At 39.1% G+C, this 21,321-nt stretch overlaps 1 protein-coding gene across 1 annotated transcript in view; it reads right to left on the bottom strand.

The window, feature by feature from the left end:
• schip1 (schwannomin interacting protein 1) overlaps positions 1-19,502 on the bottom strand; it is an 816,449-nt gene extending 796,947 nt beyond the window's left edge. Inside the window, exons 1-5 of the mRNA XM_060905834.1 lie at positions 19,480-19,502; positions 19,156-19,231; positions 6,372-6,436; positions 6,090-6,173; positions 1,964-2,114 (exon numbers count right to left, since the gene is read on the bottom strand). Coding sequence (XP_060761817.1) covers positions 1,964-2,114; positions 6,090-6,173; positions 6,372-6,436; positions 19,156-19,231; positions 19,480-19,502 — 399 coding nt within the window. The remainder of the gene's footprint in view (positions 1-1,963; positions 2,115-6,089; positions 6,174-6,371; positions 6,437-19,155; positions 19,232-19,479) is intronic.
• Between the last annotated feature and the right edge of the window lie 1,819 nt (positions 19,503-21,321).

Raw genomic sequence — 21,321 nt, 5'->3', positions numbered from 1 at the left:
AGCTGGGATAGGCTCCAGCTTGCCTGCGACCCTGTAGAAGGATAAAGCGGCTAGAGATAATGAGATGAGATGAGATGAGATGAGATGAGACGAGATGAGAAAATTTGGTTACTGAGATGGCTGATGTCAGAATCCGATGTTATTACTGTGTAACTTTGAGTGTCTTTGACATAACATTTGTGCTTGGTAATTGCTCTTGATAGCTGTGTAGTCACTGTAGTGTGTTTGTCTGTATGGTGATTGGTGAACCATTTTGCATCACAGAATATGCCGCAGCGGTGCAGCCGCATGGACTCTGGGGCCTGTGATTGTATTGCCCAGACCAGTCGGTCTCCTAGTGGAAAATCCTTAAAAAATGCTCTGGTATATTGTCTGTCATAACAAAACCCACACAGATGAACTATTTATGATTGTTTATTCAAGAACTCAAGAACACCTATGTGGCAGCGGGGGCGTGGTCAAGCGCCAGTCTGTGACAAGAGGGCGGAGTCAGGGAAGGTAAGTGGCAGAATCACTACACCTGAGGGCAATTAACCTGTGTTTGTGTGTCTTCCCAGTGACCGCGCCCTACTTAAGGAGGGAGAGCGAGAGCAGAGGGAGCTCTTCCCCGAACCAGACGCCGATTGTGTGTGTGCCTGTGAATTCAAAATAAGTGTTCACTGAAAAGTGTAGCAATAAAACGCTGTACCAACCTGAACTCTGTCCTGCCGTCTTCTGTGCTCCAGATCCCGGGTTTTCAGCACCACTGTAGCGGTTCTCGTATAACGATGGAGCACAGAAGACGGCAGGACAGAGTTCAGGTTGGTATTATTTTCCTCAATAAATAAATGACCAAGTATAATATTTTTGTCTCATTTGTTTAACTGGGTTCTCTTTATCTACTTTTAGGACTTGTGTGAAAATCTGATGATGTTTTAGGTCATATTTATGCAGAAATAGAGAAAATTCTAAAGGTTTCACAAACTTTCAAGCACCACTGTAATATTCTATCACCTAGTAAGCTTTCTGAAATATTACAAACACCTATATTACATAAATCAGTGCACTCAAAATATTAATACCATAAAGCAATAGCTAATTATATACGAAAGATTGTCAGTCAACATTGAGCATTATCCACATATCATGTAAATCCATACACATTTGATTTCATTATTTGTAGCAATGTTATTGGTTCTGGTATAACTCTTCGTTATACCAAACTAGGGCAGAGCTAAGAAACCAAAAGGAAATTAAAAGCCTCTCAGCATAATGTGTAATTAATGTATTCATATAAAAGAAATACACACAAATAAATAGAGCAAAGGACAAAACGTTAACTGCCCTCACTCTGAAGGTTCGACTTGATGACTTCATTCAGGCCATAAAAACTTAGAGAACATGGAGGATATTCAGATAATATATTCAGCGTTCAATGAAACACACTCTAGCTTTCCTTCATTGATCTGCAGCTTTCAGATAGTAACCATGCCGTAGGGAAGAGCAAGATGGAGGTAATGTGAGGAATAAAAGCAATATGCCACTTACACCTCCACAGAAATGAGACTTACGCTGCTCACAATCCTGCACACCATCTTCTTTGAGAAAATGAAGAGAGAAAACTGCAAGTCTCATACAGCCCTCACCTCAATTAGTATGTACTGTAAATCTTGCTGGATGTCTGCATGTGTGTGTGTGTGTGTGTGTGTGTGTGTGTGTGTGTGTGTACACACACGCATTTTTGGGTTGGTGAGCAGTGTTTAATTCACAGAAAGCCCTAAAGGCAGACAGAACGAGGGTGCTGCACTCCTCAGACTACTTCATTAATCAATCAACCTACTTAGCAAATTAATCTAATTAGCTGCTAATTACAGATCTGGGCATCGTGCCAACGAACACTCAACATCTTCATCCCCCAGCTCAAGTCTGCAAGATGAATCTCTCATAGACACACACTCATTCACTCTCTCTCAAGGTTCCCTACCAGTGTGAGGTTTTGACCCAGCTCTCCAGTGGGAAGGTTAGTGGGAAGGGCATCTTCCTGTAACACCATCTCAAAATGATTTATGCGGTTCTTCGGCTCCTCCTGCCAGCCTTGTTTGCGCTCCAACAAAGTACGCCAGGCCCTCTGAATTCTGGGAAATTAAAACGTCATAGTTCATTTGCACAATTATAAAATACCCTCAGACACAGACACTGTTTATGGATGAAGGTCATGAATGTGATGTCAGATACATCTATTTATTTTTAACCCATAAACAATAATGACTGTACAAGTGAGCTTTATAAACACGATGCTGAGAAACAAAGAAATCAAAGCGGATGCTTTTTATCCTCACTCTACTGACCTGATGAAATCTGAGAAAACTAATTCTTATCGACTGCAGCAAATTGTCACCACTAGACAAAATTCAATTATAGTGCTGGGACCTGAATGGGGTCATTTGAGGGAAAATAAGCCATTCTGTGTGAGAATATTGCTGGGAAAATGTCTTTTGATTCTTCATTACTCCATTATAGAAACGGAACCAAGCTACAGGATCAAATTGTTGGAAAAATGAAGAAAAAAGAAAAAAAAAACTTTACCGTTGTGATTCATTTCCATTAAAACTAGAACTGACTTGCTTTTTTAAATGTTGGAAATATATCCACCAAATTGTATGTACAATATTTTAAACTGATACCGGTACCTAAAAGCTTTGACTTTCATATCCCTTTTTTAGGAAATATTTCAGTGGTAGTCTATGTGAGATGTGATTTTTTTTTTTTTTTTGGTAACACTTTATTTAATTGCGTCAACAGACTGTAAGATTTCAGCAATCTGAGAAGTTTATTGCAGGCTACACTGGATCTAATAAACATGGGTGCGACATCAAGTTTGATGTATGTAGACTGTATAACGATAACACTTACTGAATCATAGGCTACGACGCAAGTCAATATGCAAGAACAAGAATAAAATGTCATCAGCGTGTGCCATCCATCTGCACCACTATAGTGGTAAACAATGAAGCCAAGCAAAAATTGAGCCCTTGCTGATTTGGCACCAGTGTCACATTGGTCAGCATGTCATTTCATGCTGCATTCCTATTGGCTGGTCAGCAGATGTACGTCATAGCAGTCATCATATTGTGAGATGGTCATCCTAAATTTCTGACATTGTCAGAATTTTGTTCTACGCTATCTTTGCTAGCAAGACCATGACAATGGCCATCTTTAAACCTCTCTCACAACCACACAACCAAAGATATTACCACATTTCTTTCACTTTGTTCATCTTTCATCTGGGACAGCCCTATTGGTGGTGTTCATAAACCTACACAACATAAACCCTCTATAATAAATTTACAAAGGGCTACTCCAACAGACAATAAGAATATGTTGGTTATGATAATTTCTAAGCTGATTATATTAACTTATTACACTGAATTATTCACAAAAATAAGCCTACAGTATTTCTGTCCAGTCTCACAAATGTTCATGTACTGTGGCAGCACTATAAGCTAATTTCATTCTCACCCAAAGTGGCTTTGAACTGGCGTCACCTAGCAGTGAACCCTAATCTGACTATTGAAGCCTAGTCACATCTAAATTACATTAACAGCAATCAATAGCGGTGAGAACAGGAGAAACATGAGCCAGCAAATTATTCAAAACGACTGCAGCTGTAATAATTCAGCATGAATGGGAAGGATGCTTTAAAAAAGGCAAGAATAATAAGAAGGTGATGAAAAAGACCGTTCTATTGGAGGGTAACACTTTATTTTAAGGGTTGCTCCATAATTCTTTTATAAAACAATGTTCGATCATTTATGAATGACTTCGATCAAGGATCTTAGATGAGGTGGCAGATTTTATGTTATACAACTTTAGTTTGTTTTTATTGAGAATACATTCATAAAGCCTTTCTGTTCTGATACGTGAATAAATTATGTTCAAGAAAACGTTATAGAAACAGAGAATCTAATACGTGGCAAAATGATTACCACTTAGTTTGAGAGTATGAAAATCAGTTGTTCTGCTGACATTCATATAGAGGCTTCTTAAATAAGAAATGTCGTATGAGAAGGGTGCTTCTAATACAACCAACCAACACTACAGATACGAACAATCTATTTCTCGACTCATACATAGCACAGATACTGTAAAGCAAGTTCCCAGAAGGTAAGATGATGAGTGGGTAGTTCATAGAAGATCTCAAAGCTTTGTACATGTGCTGTTAGGATGCTTATGAATGTGCTAAGAAGTTTTAATGTAGGTAATCTTCCAATAAAGTGTTACCCAGGGATGAGAATGAAAAATATTTTAAAAGGCTGAAAAAAGCCGGGGGTTTGGGGGCCGCAGGCACCCAGCGGGGCCCAGGGGCAGAGCCCCGGTGGGGGCCCAGGGGGTGGGAGCTAATGATTTTGGGCTATTTTTTTTTACCCCAAAACCATTAATTTTATCAGCAAAAAGTTGCAATTTATCTGGAAATAAATTCCCCTTCTTGGTGGACTACCAGGTGAAAATGATTAATATGGTACAAGAGACTTGTTTTTAATCAATTCACATTTGATTATTTCAAAAAATCAATGCACCTTTTAATATAAACGAGCTCTACAGTATTATATTTCTGCATTTTTGCTATTCATGTCTTTGAATACTCTAATCCTTTAAAATGAAGTGCAAACCAGAAAAAGGTTCTATCATATAATTCTCTTAAGCTTTCTTCTGATGTTATCATGGTAGCAGGAGGTCTTGCATATTAAGCAGGCAACATTCAACATCACTCATCACTTCCCTTTCAACTGTTGTGTGTACTAACTAGGTTTTATCTGGACAGGATGTTGTGTAATGTAATACATATACCATACGGTCAATTTGAAGATCAAGATGGTGATTTTGAATTAAAGAACAGCCATGTACAATGGGCATTACATATTGGAAATTTTTTTAAAATCAAAAACTACAAGTTCATCTCGGCCTAAAAAATTTGGGCAGATGCTCCCACGCGGCACATGCCAGCCATTCCCTCCCCCGTCCCCCCATGAAATGAGCAATAAGTAGGAGAGTTATACACGGTATCATACCTAAAATTTTATCAGAAATATAGATATGATACTATGATTCTCCCTAACATGCTACATTTGATAAGCTAACCCCATTTATAAAAGATACACACTTATATATGACATGTATTTGAGATATACACACACACACACACACCATGGCATTGATTCGTGCGATATACATTATAAATATAATGAATCATTGAACAGGCAAAATAATTTTCGACCTACCTTTGTGTTTTTTGGTGTATACGTGAAGTTCGATAGTCCTTGCCCCTCTACTAGCGTAGTTTATCATGTCAGAACACAATGAGCAAAGTACTTTTCCTGGGATGTCTATTTTCCGTATGTGATCACCAAGCTTCATTGTGAGTCTGCTCGTCGATCTCGACAATCGACATTCAGTGTTCTGAACGGCAATTGCAAGCCACGCGTGGAGAGCATGCGCACTTGTGTTTATACACTGCACGCGATGGGATTTCCCGAAAATTCTACCGCAAATAAGTCGAACATTGTCGCAAAAGTGAATTAATTACGACATGTCGAAAGACTCGAGTGTGTTAACCCGGAGCCCACCAAGAATCAAGACGTTATAAGGTGACCACAGATCATTAACCATACCCCCCCCCCCCCCCCCCCCCCAATTTCTCAACGGATTTACATCGATCTCAAAAACGATCATTTTGGTCTGAAAAAGTCGGAAATCCGCCAATCGGCGGAAAATTCTCATCCCTGTGTTACCGCAATTACAATTGTAAAAGCAATACTACTAACAAAGTATTATTTCAGAGTAACACCTGAATGACATAATCCTGTTTGAGATGTTTGATGTCATTCAAATAGTTTGGCTTTTGGACTCATACATCATGCGAAAGGTTCTATGTGTCCCATTAACACAAACATTGTCTATTTAAAAAAAATTGATTGAATAGCTTGAAGTACAGATCTGGTGCACTTTACAGATCTTTGAAATCTCAATTTCAGAGTTTAGTTATGTCACACTGGTTCTCAAAGAGCCAACCTGACCTTCTCCACACTGCTCCCTTCAGGAAAAGCACTCACATTATGGCTGCCTTCTCCATTAGCAGCTGCTGTTCCTGTTGAAGTGCAGTATTTTCTTCTATCTCAGTCCGCTGATGATGGTTTCTGTAATAACAGACAGAAGGCAGGACAAAGGTAGGGATGTAAAGTTGATGAAAACACAGAAATCCATGAATTCAGTGTTTGAGATTTCAAAGTTCACTTATACTTCAAAAGTAATTTACAGCTAACTGTGCTAATCAGCTCACACTATGAATTTGTTGGGTTAAGTGGGTTAAACATGTTTACAGACAGCTCTCTAACCTCTCCATCTTCAGTCCTCCCAGTCCTCCACCGCTGTGGTTGCAGAAACGATGATGTCCTTCGTCCTAAAAAGCAAACCCCAAATTTTTTTTTCCCCACAGGATAATAAACATTTCACCCCCACATCATTTAACCCAAGTAAGAGTCTATCCATCCCAATTAGTGCCAAGTGAGGTACCAAGAGGAAATAAAGCGGATTATAAATCTACTGCCTAATGTCACAGATGGACCAGCTCACAGTCTCAGTCTTAGCAGAGAGCTTTCAGCAGGCCCGATATGTGATGTATTTACTTGCGTCTCTGTGCTGTCAGGGTTACAGCATGGTTTATTCTGAAGTCCTAGAGAATATTGGTAATTTCTGAAGATAAAGCCATTCTGACCTGGAAATAAACTAGGCCAAGAAAACTGGAATGACAGCACTGAATCAGACGAATGTTCAAGGGTGGGGTTTGACCTGCTCATCATGATGTTGAAGAGAGAACCATTATTGATGATGAATTCTAATTATTTCAATACTTACATATCTAGTGAAGTCATATGGCCAAATAAAGAACTTTGGGGTTGAAAATTGCATATTCCTAATCCTTCTTAATCAAATACTGTTAATGTTATGGTCATTAATCATATAACTGCGACCATATTGAGCATTGTGCCAAATTATCTAAATGTGTGTGAAATCTGTGTTATTGCTGCTTTCAGTAGTGAGCTGTGACATCTGCATAAAGGCCTAAGAAAGAAGACACCAAAGCTAAAGTAATTATTTTAATGTTGCAGCACATAAGCACTAACCACTTTCAGAATTTCTTGATGGTAAAACATTTGTAATAATAATAATATAGTGGTGTAGTGGTTAGCGCTGTCGCCTCACAGCAAGAAGGTCCGGGTTCGAGCCCCGTGGCCGGCAAGGGCCTTTCTGTGTGGAGTTTGCATGTTCTCCCCGTGTCCGCGTGGGTTTCCTCTGGGTGCTCTGGTTTCCCCCACAGTCCAAAGACATGCAGGTTAGGTTAACTGGTGACTCTAAATTGACCGTAGGTGTGAATGTGAGTGTGAATGGTTGTCTGTGTCTATGTGTCAGCCCTGTGATGACCTGGCGACTTGTCCAGGGTGTACCCCGCCTTTCGCCCGTAGTCAGCTGGGATAGGCTCCAGCTTGCCTGCGATCCTGTAGAAGGATAAAGCGGCTAGAGATAATGAGATGAGATGAGAATAATAATAATAATAATAATAATACAAGCTGGTTTTCAAAATAGTAACATATTCAGAATGTATCAGTTCTCAATCATGAGTGTATATCCAGATTTGTTCATAACCATGACCTTGCCCATTACCATGAAGAAAGATGAAACCAGAGGCAGTCAAGTTTCGCTCTGAAACTGATTTCTTTCTCAGTCTTTATGAAGCACTCTCAGTGCCTGAACATGCTGACATTGATTGAACGTCAACACCCACAGTCCCCAAGCAGAGGGTATAACATATAAAAACATCTTGAAAGAGAGACAGAGAGAGACTGACAGTGTTCATGCTTTTGTTGTTGTAAAGTTAGCTATAATAGAGGGCTATTATGGCATGTTGCTTCTTAGTGCCGAGGACAAGATCTTGCATTTTGTAGTGACCTCCCATGTATATTTTAGGCAGCCACATGAACCAGAGCTAGTTAGATAGCTTACAAGAATCATAAGCTGCAATTATGAACAAGTTTATGTAAAATATAATGCTGCATTAGATCCTAAGTGGTCATTTTTACCCTAGGCATGTTCAATGCCCCCATGTTCGTATTTTGTCAGCAACAAGCTAGGCAGCTAACTCGAATGGGTGATGTATATTTTCATTCTCATACATCAAACTGAATAGTCAGTGTTTTAGATTTAACAAGAAGACAGAGTCATCTATATCCCCCGCCCTATATACCAACTATATACCAAGTTTCAAGATATTATTTGTCACATTTTTCAAGTTCTGCTGCAGGAAACCAACCCTACCTCTTTACACTGACCTCAGCAGCCCATGGCATAAGCCCACCGGACCTTTGGTCCAGGTGAGCTAAAAATTTAAATTTCTCACATTTCTTAGTATCAAAAGGCACATATACATTACTTAATCAACACATATACCAACTTTCAAGACCATACCACTCATAGTTTTCGAGCTCTGCTCCGGAAACAAAACCTACCCCTAAGACTAACCTGAGAGACTAAATCTGAAATTGTTTCCATGGAAACATGAAAAATTAAAATTTCTCAAATTTCTTAGTATGAAAAGGCACATCTACATCACCTTGTTAATGTGTACACCAAGTTTCAAATCCATATCATGAATAGTTTTGGATATATGCTCCGGAAATGAACATTGCTCTTAGAAACTAAGTCAAAATCTATTTTTCTATGTAAAAATTTGGAAAACACTTTTTTTCAAAAATCCAAAATAGCAAAAGGCACCAGTTCACATGTTGCTTGATATGTATACAAAGTTTCATCTTCAGTAGTTTTAAAGATATGGCCCAGAAACGAAAACATGACCGGATGGACGGAACCCGTTTCTATATCCCTCACCAAACTTTGTTTGGGCGGGGGATAACAAATGAATGTCCTGTATGTTGGTTAATCTAAAGCTTGTACTTATATATAAAAAAAGTAATTTAAAAGGTAAGAAGTTTTACTTTGTTTATTTCTGATGCTGTGCGTAACCATGCTAATTTGATATCATATTGTCAAGTGAGAAATCAACTGCTCTGTTGAGAAAGGATTCACTAAATTGTACAAAAATAGTAACAGCACTATCGATAGCAAATAGTGCATACAGTTTTTTAATATCCTTTCTTTAAATATTCTAAATTGTTTTTAAATTCTTTGCACTATTTGTTTTCAGTGATGCGGTTACTATGTTGCACATCTACATTCTCCAAAGTCCATTCTAACAAATAAATAAACTTGGCACAATTTATTTATAATTGCATTATATAAGAACAAATAGACTCGAAATCATAATCAAGTATCTTTCATAAAGATGGAAAAAAAATCAAGATTTTTTTTTTCCTTGCTAATTGGCAATAATCATGTTCTAGGGTTAGCTATTTATTTTTTAATTTACTGCTCAGCTGTCAGAGGTATTCACTTGCACGCTATCATTTCAGAGCTTAGAAATAGCTGTTGTAAACTAGCTAATGTGTGCACAGTTCTATTAAAATGCCATTTTAGAGTGCTAATTTTATTCTGATATAAAATTAAAGTACTTTGAAGAATTTGAAACTGTACAACTTTTAGGAGAATTTGAGAAGGACTGTGTACTTCTACTACCTACGACTAAAAACTACAAACAGACCCTGCTGTTTTGGTGCTCCAAAGAATATCACCCAGCACTGTCTGATCAGCGCTGTGTTGCTATGAAGTTATTGACTGCTTGGTCTCGGGAAATGTTGAATCAGGAGAAAGAGTTGTATCTGTAAGGGCAGGCATTAATTGAAATATTGGAAATCGATTTACATGGGCAGCAGTGGCAGTGTGACAGTATCCAGCACGATAGCTGCAGATCCTGGAAGCAGTCTAAAGAGAGGAGGGTAAAATATAATGTGCAAGCCAAATGGTAATTGCACGATGTAATGCAGAAAGAAAAAGATAAAGTAAACAATACAACCAGAATATTGAAAAAAAATTAATTCAGGCAAAGGAAGCATGCCAAAATCAATATTACAAATGTCATACAGGCCAAAGCTCCAGTCTTCCATATTCTTCTCATCACCCCGTGTTGATCTGCACATTTTTAATATTTGTAAAAACTTTTAATATTTTGAACAGCATGCATCATACTTTATAATCCAAATTAGCATCGATTCCCATCTTGAATCAAACTGCACCACATCCCAAAGTGCTACAATTCATGGAAGAGTAATAATAGCAACAGGAATACAGAAAACATGACATGGAATCTGCATATCAGTGATCTGTAAGCCACAGAAACACACATACATAAGACAAAGAGGTCTGCAATCAGTGTCAAGTGATGAAGAAGGGAGATGACATGGTGATGTAAAGCCTTTTAATTTTAATTCTGGTGCTCAGGTTTGAAATTAATTTCATTAGCAGTCATGAAGGAGTCAGATGACAGATGAGGTTACTTTATTCAGGATGAAGATCTTGTGTAATGAGGAAGGTTTGTCATTTATGGAGCTCCTATAGTTCGCCAAGCATACCTCAGAACCCTAAGATTTAATTCGACACATTTCATTTTACAAAGAAGAAGGAATCAAAGGATCATTAGTTATGAATTTGAGCCTACAGTTAAGGTCAGAAGTTTACACACACTCAGCATGGATATAAACGTCATGGCAATATTGGGCTTTCAATGATTTCTTTGAACTGTTCATTTTCTGGAGGTGAATGATTGTACATCTGAAATAGAAAAAAAATAAGAATTTGGTGCACAGGTTTTACTTTATTTTGGGTTTTCTGAAATCAACACAGGGTCAAAATTATACACACAGAGTCGAATATATACAGTGCCTTGCAAAAGTATTCATCCCCCTTAGTGTTTGTCCTGTTTTGTTGCATTACAAGCTGGAATTAAAATGGATTTTTGGGGGGTTAGCACCATTTGATTTACACTACCACTTTAAAGGTGCAAATTGTTGTTTTATTGTAACACAAACAATAATTAAAATGAAAAAACAGAAATCTGGAGTGTGCATAAGTATTCACCCCCAAAAAAGTCAATACTTTATAGGGCCACCTTTTACTACAATTACCACTGCAAGTCTCTTGGGGTATGTCTCTATTAGCTTAGCACATCTAACCACTGGGATTTTTTCACATTCCTCAAGGCAAAACTGCTCCAAATCCTTCAAGTTAGATGGGTTGCATTGGTGTACAGCAATCTTCAAATTATGGCACAGATTCTCAGTTGGATTGAGGTCTGGGCTTTGATTAGGCCATTCCAAAACATTTAAATGTTTCCCTTTAAACCACTCCAGTGTAGCTTTAGCAGTATGTTTAGGGTCATTGTCCTGCTAGACCGTGAACCTTCGTCCCAATCTTAAACCACTGGCTGACTCAAATAGGTTTTCCTCCAGAATTGCCCTGAATTTAGTGCCATCCAGCTTTCCTTCAGTCCTGACCAGCTTTCCTGTCCCTGCAGATGAAAAACATCCCCACAGCATGATGCTGCCACCACCATGCTTCACTGTAGGAATGGTGTTCTCAGGGTGTTGGGTTTGCACCACACATGGCATTTCCCATGATGGCCAAAAAGTTAAATTTTAGTCTAATTTGACCAGAGAATCTTCTTCCGTGTGTTTGGGGAGTCTGCCATATGCTGTTGGGCAAACTCCAAATGTAATTTTTTAAGCAATGGCTTTTTTTCTGGCTACTCTTCCATAAACACTCTGTAGAGTGTATGGCTTAAAGTGGTCCTATGGGCAGATACTCCCATTTCCACTGTGGACCTTTGCAGCTTCCTCAGTGTTATTGTTGGTGTCTTTGTTGCAACTCTGATTAATGCCCTCCTTGCCCAGTCTGAGAGTTTTGGTGGGCGGCCTCCTCCTATCAGGTTTGTAGTGGTGAAATATTCTTTCCATTTTGCTATAATGGATTTAATGGTGCTCCCTGAAATATTCAAAGTGTGGGATATTTTTTATGACCCAACCCTGATCTATACTTCTCCACAACTTTGTCTCTAACCTGTTTGGAGGCTCCTTGGTTTTCATGTTGTTTGCTTAGTAGTGTTGCAGAGTCAGGGTCCTTCCAGAACAGGTTGGTTTATACAGACATCATGTGACAAATCATGTGACACTGGTTGCACACAGGTGGATCTTAATCAACTAAATATGTGACTTATGAAGTGAATTGGTTGGACCAGCTCTTATTTAGGGGTTTCATATGAAAGTGGGTGAATATTTATGCACACTCCAGATTTCTGGTTTTTCATCTTAATTATTGTTTGTGTCACAATAAAAAAAAAAAAAGATTTTCATCTTTAAAGTGGTAGGCATGTTGTGTAAATCAAATGGTGCTAACCCCCCCCCCAAATCCATTTTAATTCCAGTTTGTAATGCAACAAAACAGGACAAACACTAAGGGGGATGAATACTTTTGCAAGGCACTGTACATGCAGCACACCTCATATTTGGTTAAATGCTTCTTAGCAAGTTTGACCTTGATCAAACACTTTTAGTAGCCAACAACAAGCTTCTGGCAGAATTTTGGTTGGATATTTGACCATGCTTCTTCAAAGAATTAGTAGAGTTCAAGTAAATTTGTTGGTTTTCTGGCATAGACCTTACTTTTTAAGCACACTCCAAATATTTTCAATCGGGTTTAGTTCAAGACTTTGCGAAGGCCATTCCAAAAGTTTAATATTCACCTGCTTTACCCATTCAACAACCAGCTTTGATGTATTTTGGGTCAATGTCCTGATGGAGCACTCAGTTGTGTCCAAGTTTCAACTGTCTCACTAATGAATTGAGGTTATGCTAAAAAAAATTCTGAGGTAGTCCTCCCTCATTATTCCATCAACTTTGTTTAACCATGCTTAACAGTTGCTTATCGGTTTCTACAGTGTTCTTGGGGTTGAATGCTTCACCTTTACAACTCCAAACATGCCTCTTGTCTTTGTCTTATTTGACCATAAAACTTTCCGTCAGAAAGCTTTTTCATTGTTCATGTGGCCAGCTGTAAACTTTAATCAAGCTCCAAGGTGTCGATTTTGGAGCAGGGGCTTCTCTCTTGGATGGCAGCCTCTCAGTCCATGGTGATGTAAAACTCGTTTGACTGTAGACAGTGGCAATGGTGTTCCAGCAGCTCCCAGTTCATGGCAGGCCTGTGCCTTGTTGGTTCCTGGATTGTTCCTAACCATCCCAACCAATTTCCTTTCAGTTAATGGTTTGGGTCTTATTTTCTTACTGTCCCACACACCATACTCTCCACCTTGGGAGGCAGGTCTTTCAGTGCCATGGCCACCAAGCTATGGAATTCTCTCCCTTAATCTCTCCATGACTGCGCTTCTTTCTCAACCTTCAAATCTGATTTAAAGACTTGTCTTTTCCATGAATACATCTCTTCCTCCTCTCCTGTGTAGTCTAGCAAATTATTATTATTAGCTCATCCAGCCGACAGGCAATGAGCTTATGCCATCATGTGTTGTCCGTCATCCATCCGGCATCGTCCACAGTTCACGAAAATCGCTTCTCTTCTCTCAATTCTTCACCAATTTTTATTCTTTTTGGAAGGAAAGTAGGTCTGCCTGGGGTGCATATAGCTTCTACCCAAATTTGCATAATTGCAATTAATAATGAAGATATGGCGTAATTAAGCCTTAACAAGCAGTTTCCACACAAGTCGCTTCTTCTCCCTCAATTCTTCACCGATTTTAACTCTTTCTGGCATGAAGGTAGGGGTACCTAGGGTGTATATAACTTCCACCCAGATTTGCTGAATTACAATTATTAATTAAGTTATGGACTAATTAAGCCTTAATGAGCAGTTTAACAAAAATCACTTCTTCTCGGTCAATTCCTCACCGTTTTGGATTCTTTCTGGGAAATAGCTAGATATTCCTAGGGTGTACAGTGCTTCTAGATATAACTTGTATATAGCTTGCAGCATTTATTGTGCAAGGTGGCCTACGTTAGAGCGTTCCTTCTGGACTACACGGGGCTGGAGTGAGCTACACTGTCATTGGTGGTCTCATTATTATTATTATTATTATTATTAGTAGTAGTAGTAGTAGTAGTAGTAGTAGTAGTATTTTGTTTGTTTGTTTGTTTGTTTGTTTGTTTGTTTGTTTGTTTGTTTGTTTGTTTGTTTGTTTGGCTCTGTATGTATACATTTTGACCCTGTTTTAAATTCAGAAAACACAATCATTCTTCCCCAGAAAATGAACAGTTCAAAGAAATCATTGAAAGGCCAGTATTGTCATTACATTTATGACATTCATATCCATGATGAATGTGAGTAAACTTCTGACCACAGCTGTATGTGTATGTAAGATAAAACTAAATGTATTCATGAAGTACTTAAATTAGCACTTTGTCATTTTAAAGAAAAAAATATTTTGTTTTCTTGTGTTTTTCATACTATACTACTGCCACAATAGCATTCTTTTAGACTGATAGCACTCTCAGTTCCTTACCTAGAGAACCAATATCAGGACGTATTTATTGACAGACACTTCAGAGCACTTCTACAAGTCGCTCTGTATAAGTGCATCTGCCCAATGCTGTAAATGTAGACGTAAACTACAAACAGGCTAAGCTATAATGTTGAATTTATTTGGCTATTAGTAAAACTAAATAATGAAGTAATTGCCATAAATCAGACATGGACAAGAAGCAACAGATGTGCAGTAAGTACATGGATTCACTCTGTGACTAACAATAAAATACATTAAATAAACTCACTAACTTAACAGAAATACATATATTGAAAGACACTAATAGTTTGATTTGTTTCATTTTTTTAACGAATGAATACAATGGTGAATACAAACAAATGCTTGGTCTGATGTCATACAAGTACACTACCGTTCAAAAGTTTGGGGTCACTTTGAAATGTCCTTATTTTTGAAAGAAAAGCACTGTTCTTTTCAATGAAGATCACTTTAAACTAATCAGAAATCCACTCTATACATTGCTAATGTGGTAAATGACTATTCTAGCTGCAAATGTCTGGTTTTTGGTGCAATATCTACATAGGTGTATAGAGGCCCATTTCCAGCAACTATCACTCCAGTGTTCTAATGGTACAATGTGTTTGCTCATTGCCTCAGAAGGCTAATGGATGATTAGAAAACCCTTGTACAATCATGTTAGCACAGCTGAAAACAGTTTAGCTCTTTAGAGAAGCTACTGTATAAAACTGACCTTCCTTTGAGCAGATTGAGTTTCTGGAGCATCACATTTGTGGGGTCGATTAAATGCTCAAAATGGCCAGAAAAATGTCTTGACTATATTTTCTATTCATTTTACAACTTATGGTGGTAAATAAAAGTGCGACTTTTCATGGAAAACACAAAATTGTCTGGGTGACCCCAAACTTTTGAACGGTAGTGTACATTAGTGCTCAATAGCTATATAATAGTACAAACTACAACCAACTGTTTACCTGACCGCCATGAAGCATGATAACATTCATTACAATGGCAAATACTATCTATCCATCCATTATCTATACCATTTTATCCATTAGGATCATGGAGGAAGCTGGAGCCAATCCCAGCTGACTTCGGGCGAGAGGCGGGGTCTTCTTGCTGTGAAGTGACAGTGTTAACCGCTGCACCACCGTACCACCCAAATATTATCCAATTGCTTATACTAATATGTTGAATGAACAAATCAGTGTATTACACAAATATTTTTTTTAAATGTTACTACACTTATTTTGAGTTGCGGAAGTCAACAATACTTTTTAACATCTCACCATACACATAAGAGTAGTTGGCGAGTAAGCAATGTCATCATAGGTAGCTCAACACCAATAAATCTAACCACAAAATACCACGCATACTAATGACCATTTTAATCAAAATTATGATTCATTACATCAATTTAGATACAGTTATGGACCATATACAATATTTTGACATAGTTCATACATAATATAAACAGATTAAAAAAAAAATTACTACATGCTGACACACTGCTTACTATTCACCACATGCCTTTAACATAATTATCACTGCAGGAGTTGTAGATAGCTTGATATTTAAGAGATGCATTTGTATCCAACGTATGAGTGGGAAACAAAAGCAAAGAAGGCTGCCTTGCCCGACAGAATAAACTATTTTGTTGTCAAAGTACACAAGCAGGCAAGTGCTATGGATCTGATCTTGTTACACCGCTGGCTTATTAAGACACAGTCAGTTGTTTCAGCGCAGAGCCCGGCTGCACTCTACACACTCATATGCTTCCCCTGGGGAAGCAACTGGCGAAGAAGAACACATTTCTGACATCTAATATCTGTCTCTCTCTCTCTCGTCCTCTTTCTACAGTTGCCCATCTACTTGTCTCCCTGTTTACCTCGTGAATGAGGTTTCTGGCTTTTCCACACCACTACCCATCACTCTCCTTTATAATGCATTTCAGAAGCTATTAGCTGACATTTACAAGGCAATGTGCTTGTACCTGCATTTTGATAAACACTTGCTATGCTTCAAAAACACAGTTTAGTGCATAACATGCTTTCTGCATTTAAATGTAAGACTAAAGACACAACTAGTCATTCAGACAAAGTAAATGTTTCCTAGAAGTGCTGTCTTATTATTATCTTTTACTTTGAAATACATGTTTTTTTTAAAGTGTTATAGAGTGCCTGCCTCATCCTCTCCAACTCACTAGTCCTTAACATTCATTCATAACTCTAATAAGATGGAAAAAAGAGCAAAATCTTTAATTGTGTGGCTGCCAAAAACAGCAGTGAGTTTCTATTCGAGTTGAACAACACTTACTGTAGCTTTACGACTTGTGTTACTAAGGTAGTGTTTATTTACTCCACTAAATTAGCTACCTAAAAGCAGGCTTGACAAGGAATAAAGCAGTTTGCACATACAAGCAGACATCTTAATTAAATCGTTGTTGAATAATGTGTTGCTTTTCCAATCCTGAACAGGAAGATTCTCAATTGCAAATACAACCACTAGTGCACACATTACATGTAATTATATGCATATGGGAAGTAGCTAGAAGACTGCTGCTAGTATTTTTTACTTACTTTACTTTCCAGAAAAGTGCTGAGTAACAGCAAGCGCTGTTTTACCTCCCACCCAATCAGGTTCCAAGGTGGGAAGCAAGCAATTTAAGTTGCAATTTAAGTAAAAATAAGTAAACTGGTTATTTTTGGGACAGTCACAGCTTTGTTATGTTACGTCCCATTCTATGTGGCTATTCTATGTCAAGTCACACAAGCAGCTCTTCTTTTTATTTCTATCTCCAAAACTACAGTGAAGGGAAAGAACCTCATCATCACCAGAGTTTTCATTTTACAGGAATGCCATATCACTGGAGGCTTTCATCACTCATCATTTGAGGTTAGTGTTGAGTTCATTAGCCAATGTAAGCTTACAAAAGATGTCTATCTTCATTCAAGTTGCATTCCCTTGCACTGTAGATTGACAGCAAAGATGGCAGAAACACTGAAACCTTTGCAAATAAAAAGCAATTGTATTTGTCATGTGTAGCAGATGAAGTCTTTAATTTTGAACATATGTAAAAATAGGATTTTTTTTCCCTCCACAAATGAACTAAAAAAAGTACAAAGCACAGTTAGTGCTAGCGCATCTCCTTATGGCTTGAAAAGCATCAAAACACAGGGGGAAGAAAGCCAATTTCAACAATATACTTCCTTTAATGATATAAATCTGCTGTTACACTGTGTTCGGAAATATTACATTGTACATTCGTGTTTTATCAGTTACAGCTAAGGTGGTCTCTCAACTGTGATCTATGATGTTCAGAAAAACTAATCCCAAGAGAATACTAAGAGCTTTGCGCCAGGAAATATCCTGATGATTAGCAACATTATTATAGCCAATCACAGTGATCGATCTGTGCCATGAGGCTGAGCTCAATACCTCAATTTTTAAAGTGCTGAATACAGCACACTGTTATGAATTATTAAGGAGATGTGCTAGGAGACCCGTTCGAATTCATAAACTCTGCTGTTCTCTCTCTCTCTCTCTCTCTCTCTCTCTCTCTCTCATACACACACACTGCATGCATTCACTCAGTACTAAAGGTACGATCTGTTCATTAAATCTAAGATTGCCGATGCAGAATAATTAATCTGTGCTAAACTAACACATATTGTATGACTTTATAGGCCTACTACAAACACTCTCTCTCTCTCTCTGCACAGTGAGATTAAAACCCAGACTAAAAAGTTTTGCATATTTAATAATTAATAAACTGAGTGTTTAGTCTATGTCTAGTTCTTCTTATCTAGTGTTTATACTGCTTATTTATACTGTTTATATTGTTTGTCTGAGTGTTTAGTCTATGTCTAGTTCCTATCTAGAGCGTTTATACTGTTTATATTGTTTGTTTGTTTGTTTGTTTTTTCAATTATTCTATTTTTATTTATTGCATTGCCTGTTTGCACCGTGGGTCAGAGAGGACTGATATTTCATCTGTGCTGTATGTCGAGCATGTATAGCATATTTGACAAAGTTGACTTGACTTGACTTGACTTGACTTGACTACTTGTGCTCGTAGATATTATCTGACATAGTTTGTAGGCAGTCTTTTCCTAACCGTTCTTGGCAATGTCTCTACAAAGTTTACATTTTTTGGCATGGTTTTAAGGCTCGGACTACAAGCCATCCAGTCCTGCAACAATAACAGATGTTAAGTTTGCGCGTTCATGGCGGAAGCGTGCGTCGTCTCTGTCCGTGGTGCTGAAATGACGCGCAGGTGGCAAATTCAAACGTAATCGCTTGAGACAGTCTTCAACTGTTAGGATTCATTTCATTTCATTTGCATTCCCTTCGCGTTGTGTTTATTGTGCAAAATGAGCCACATGATGACCCTCAATGGGGTGTCAAGAAGAAATAACACAGACTGACCTTTCTGAATGAATGAATGAATGAATGAATGAATGAATGAACGAACATACACAAACGCACACGACGGACGTCGATGACGCAGCTACATCATTCCCATTAGTTCAATCTGAACACCTAACTGGCGACAGTGATTCCAGTCCAAAGGCACCTTGGAGATGCTCGTCTTCAAGCTCAACCCCTTAAATGCTCTGGGAATTACTCAGGAATAGGGAGCATTTTGTGTAAAAGCTGTCCGACTTTACCTGTGTGATTCGCAGAGATAAGCGCTTCCTCTCGGTCTCGCCACGCAGTCTTGCGCCTTCACCGCAGGAAGCGTCCCTGCAAACACCAGCAAAGTTACGTGTGTTAATAAAGCTCAGGACACACAGAAGGAATTCGGTCATCCTAAGGATCTTCGCGATGACATAATCGAGTAGGAATACTGAACACGGTATAAACCCACACACACACACACACACACCTCAATTTTGCACGCCTTCCTTATCGCTATTACAGCACGAGACGACACGGTAATAAACCCGGCATCCGCACATCACAGACCATGTCGGGGTTTAAAAATCACTAACCGAAAATCGCCCGTGCCCAGCATGCCTGTGTGTCGCGTCTCGGTCAAAGTAGCAGGGAGGAAAACCGTGAGCGGCGGGAAGCGGCTTGAGATGCGACTCCGGGAGCTCACACTCAGCCAATGAGGCGGCTCGGATCGGGAGAGGTTTATAAGCGCAACACCGAGCTCCGTAATCAGCACCTGAACACAACAGACACATTACAGACACACACACACTTATACTGAATTTATATCACACAAAATAACCTGAAGGCTATGAATAAATAAGTTGATATTGTAGCAAATAACCTGATAGGTTATAATAGCTATAAATAAGGTAATGAAGTAAGAGTAAAAACATTTCTAATGTAGCTGTCTGCAGGAAGCTGGTTCGCACTTAGCACAGTTTCTGTGTTAAATAAATGCTCAACTATATTAGCTCACTGTGAGAAATAGGGATACAGTAGGAGTCAATTTCTATGCCCCATGGACGGTACACTAAGGGCTCATTATTGTTCCTGTTCTTTTATAGAGTCAAAAAGGTACATATATGTTCCTAAGAGGTATATACAGGGTACAAATAAATAGTGAGTATTGCCCTCAATAAAGGTACAATAATACACTTTATTTTTTTCGCGGTCCAAATCCTGCGCTCTGATTGGCTGGCGAGCGGGTCCGTATCCTGCGGGGCCCCGGTTACGGACCTCTGGCGACTCGTTCGTTCACAACAACAACAAACATAGTAGCATTTTTTGTCAACATTTATCTTTTTTTTTTTTTTACAAGATTTATTTATAAGATTATCAAAAATCTTATAAATTTTTGCCAGCATTTCCCAGGAGAATAGCATTAATTTTGCAGCATCTCATCTCATCTCATCTCATCTCATCTCATTATTTCTAGCCGCTTTATCCTGTTCTACAGGGTCGCAGGCAAGCTGGAGCCTATCCCAGCTGACTACGGGCGAAAGGCAGGGTACACCCTGGACAAGTCGCCAGGTCATCACAGGGCTGACACACAGACACAGACAACCATTCACACTCACATTCACACCTACGGTCAATCTAGGGTCACCAGTTAACCTAACCTGCATGTCTTTGGACTGTGGGGGAAACCGGAGCACCCGGAGGAAACCCACGCGGACACGGGGAGAACATGCAAACTCCACACAGAAAGACCCTCACCGGCCACAGGGCTCGAACCCAGGACCTTCTTGCTGTGAGGCAACAGCGCTAGCCACTACACCACCGTGCCGCCATTTTGCAGCATGGATAGCGATAACGACAGTCTTCACAGCAAAAGCGAGTTTTACTACCCTGAGGAAGAAGAAATAAAAGAAAACATTTCAGGGGAAAGCTAAAAACCTGTAACTTGCTAATGCCGAGCAAAAACATGGCTGAATCCTGAATTACTCAATTTTGTATAAATAGGGGACTACATAGGCGGCAAAATGTAGTTTTTTTCCTGCCATGGAAGTGCACTTGTATACCGAGGAGGAAGCAATTTGCATTACAGCCGTGAATGAGGATTCAAAATGTAGTGGTGTAGTGGTTAGCGCTGTCGCCTCACAGCAAGAAGGTCCGGGTTCGAGCCCCGTGGCCAGCGAGGGCCTTTCTGTGCGGAGTTTGCATGCTCTCCCCATGTCCGCGTGGGTTTCCTCCGGGTGCTCCAGTTTCCCCCACAGTCCAAAGACATGCAGGTTAGGTTAACTGGTGACTCTAAATTGACCGTAGGTGTGAATGTGAGTGTGAATGGTTGTCTGTGTCATTGTGTCAGCCCTGTGATGACCTGGCGACTTGTCCAGGGTGTACCCCGCCTTTTGCCCGTAGTCAGCTGGGATAGGCTCCAGCTTGCCTGCGACCCT

This window comes from Neoarius graeffei, chromosome 23, assembly GCF_027579695.1.
Source record: "Neoarius graeffei isolate fNeoGra1 chromosome 23, fNeoGra1.pri, whole genome shotgun sequence".
Taxonomy (NCBI): domain Eukaryota; kingdom Metazoa; phylum Chordata; class Actinopteri; order Siluriformes; family Ariidae; genus Neoarius; species Neoarius graeffei.
This window is presented reverse-complemented; position numbering and strand designations above follow the sequence as displayed.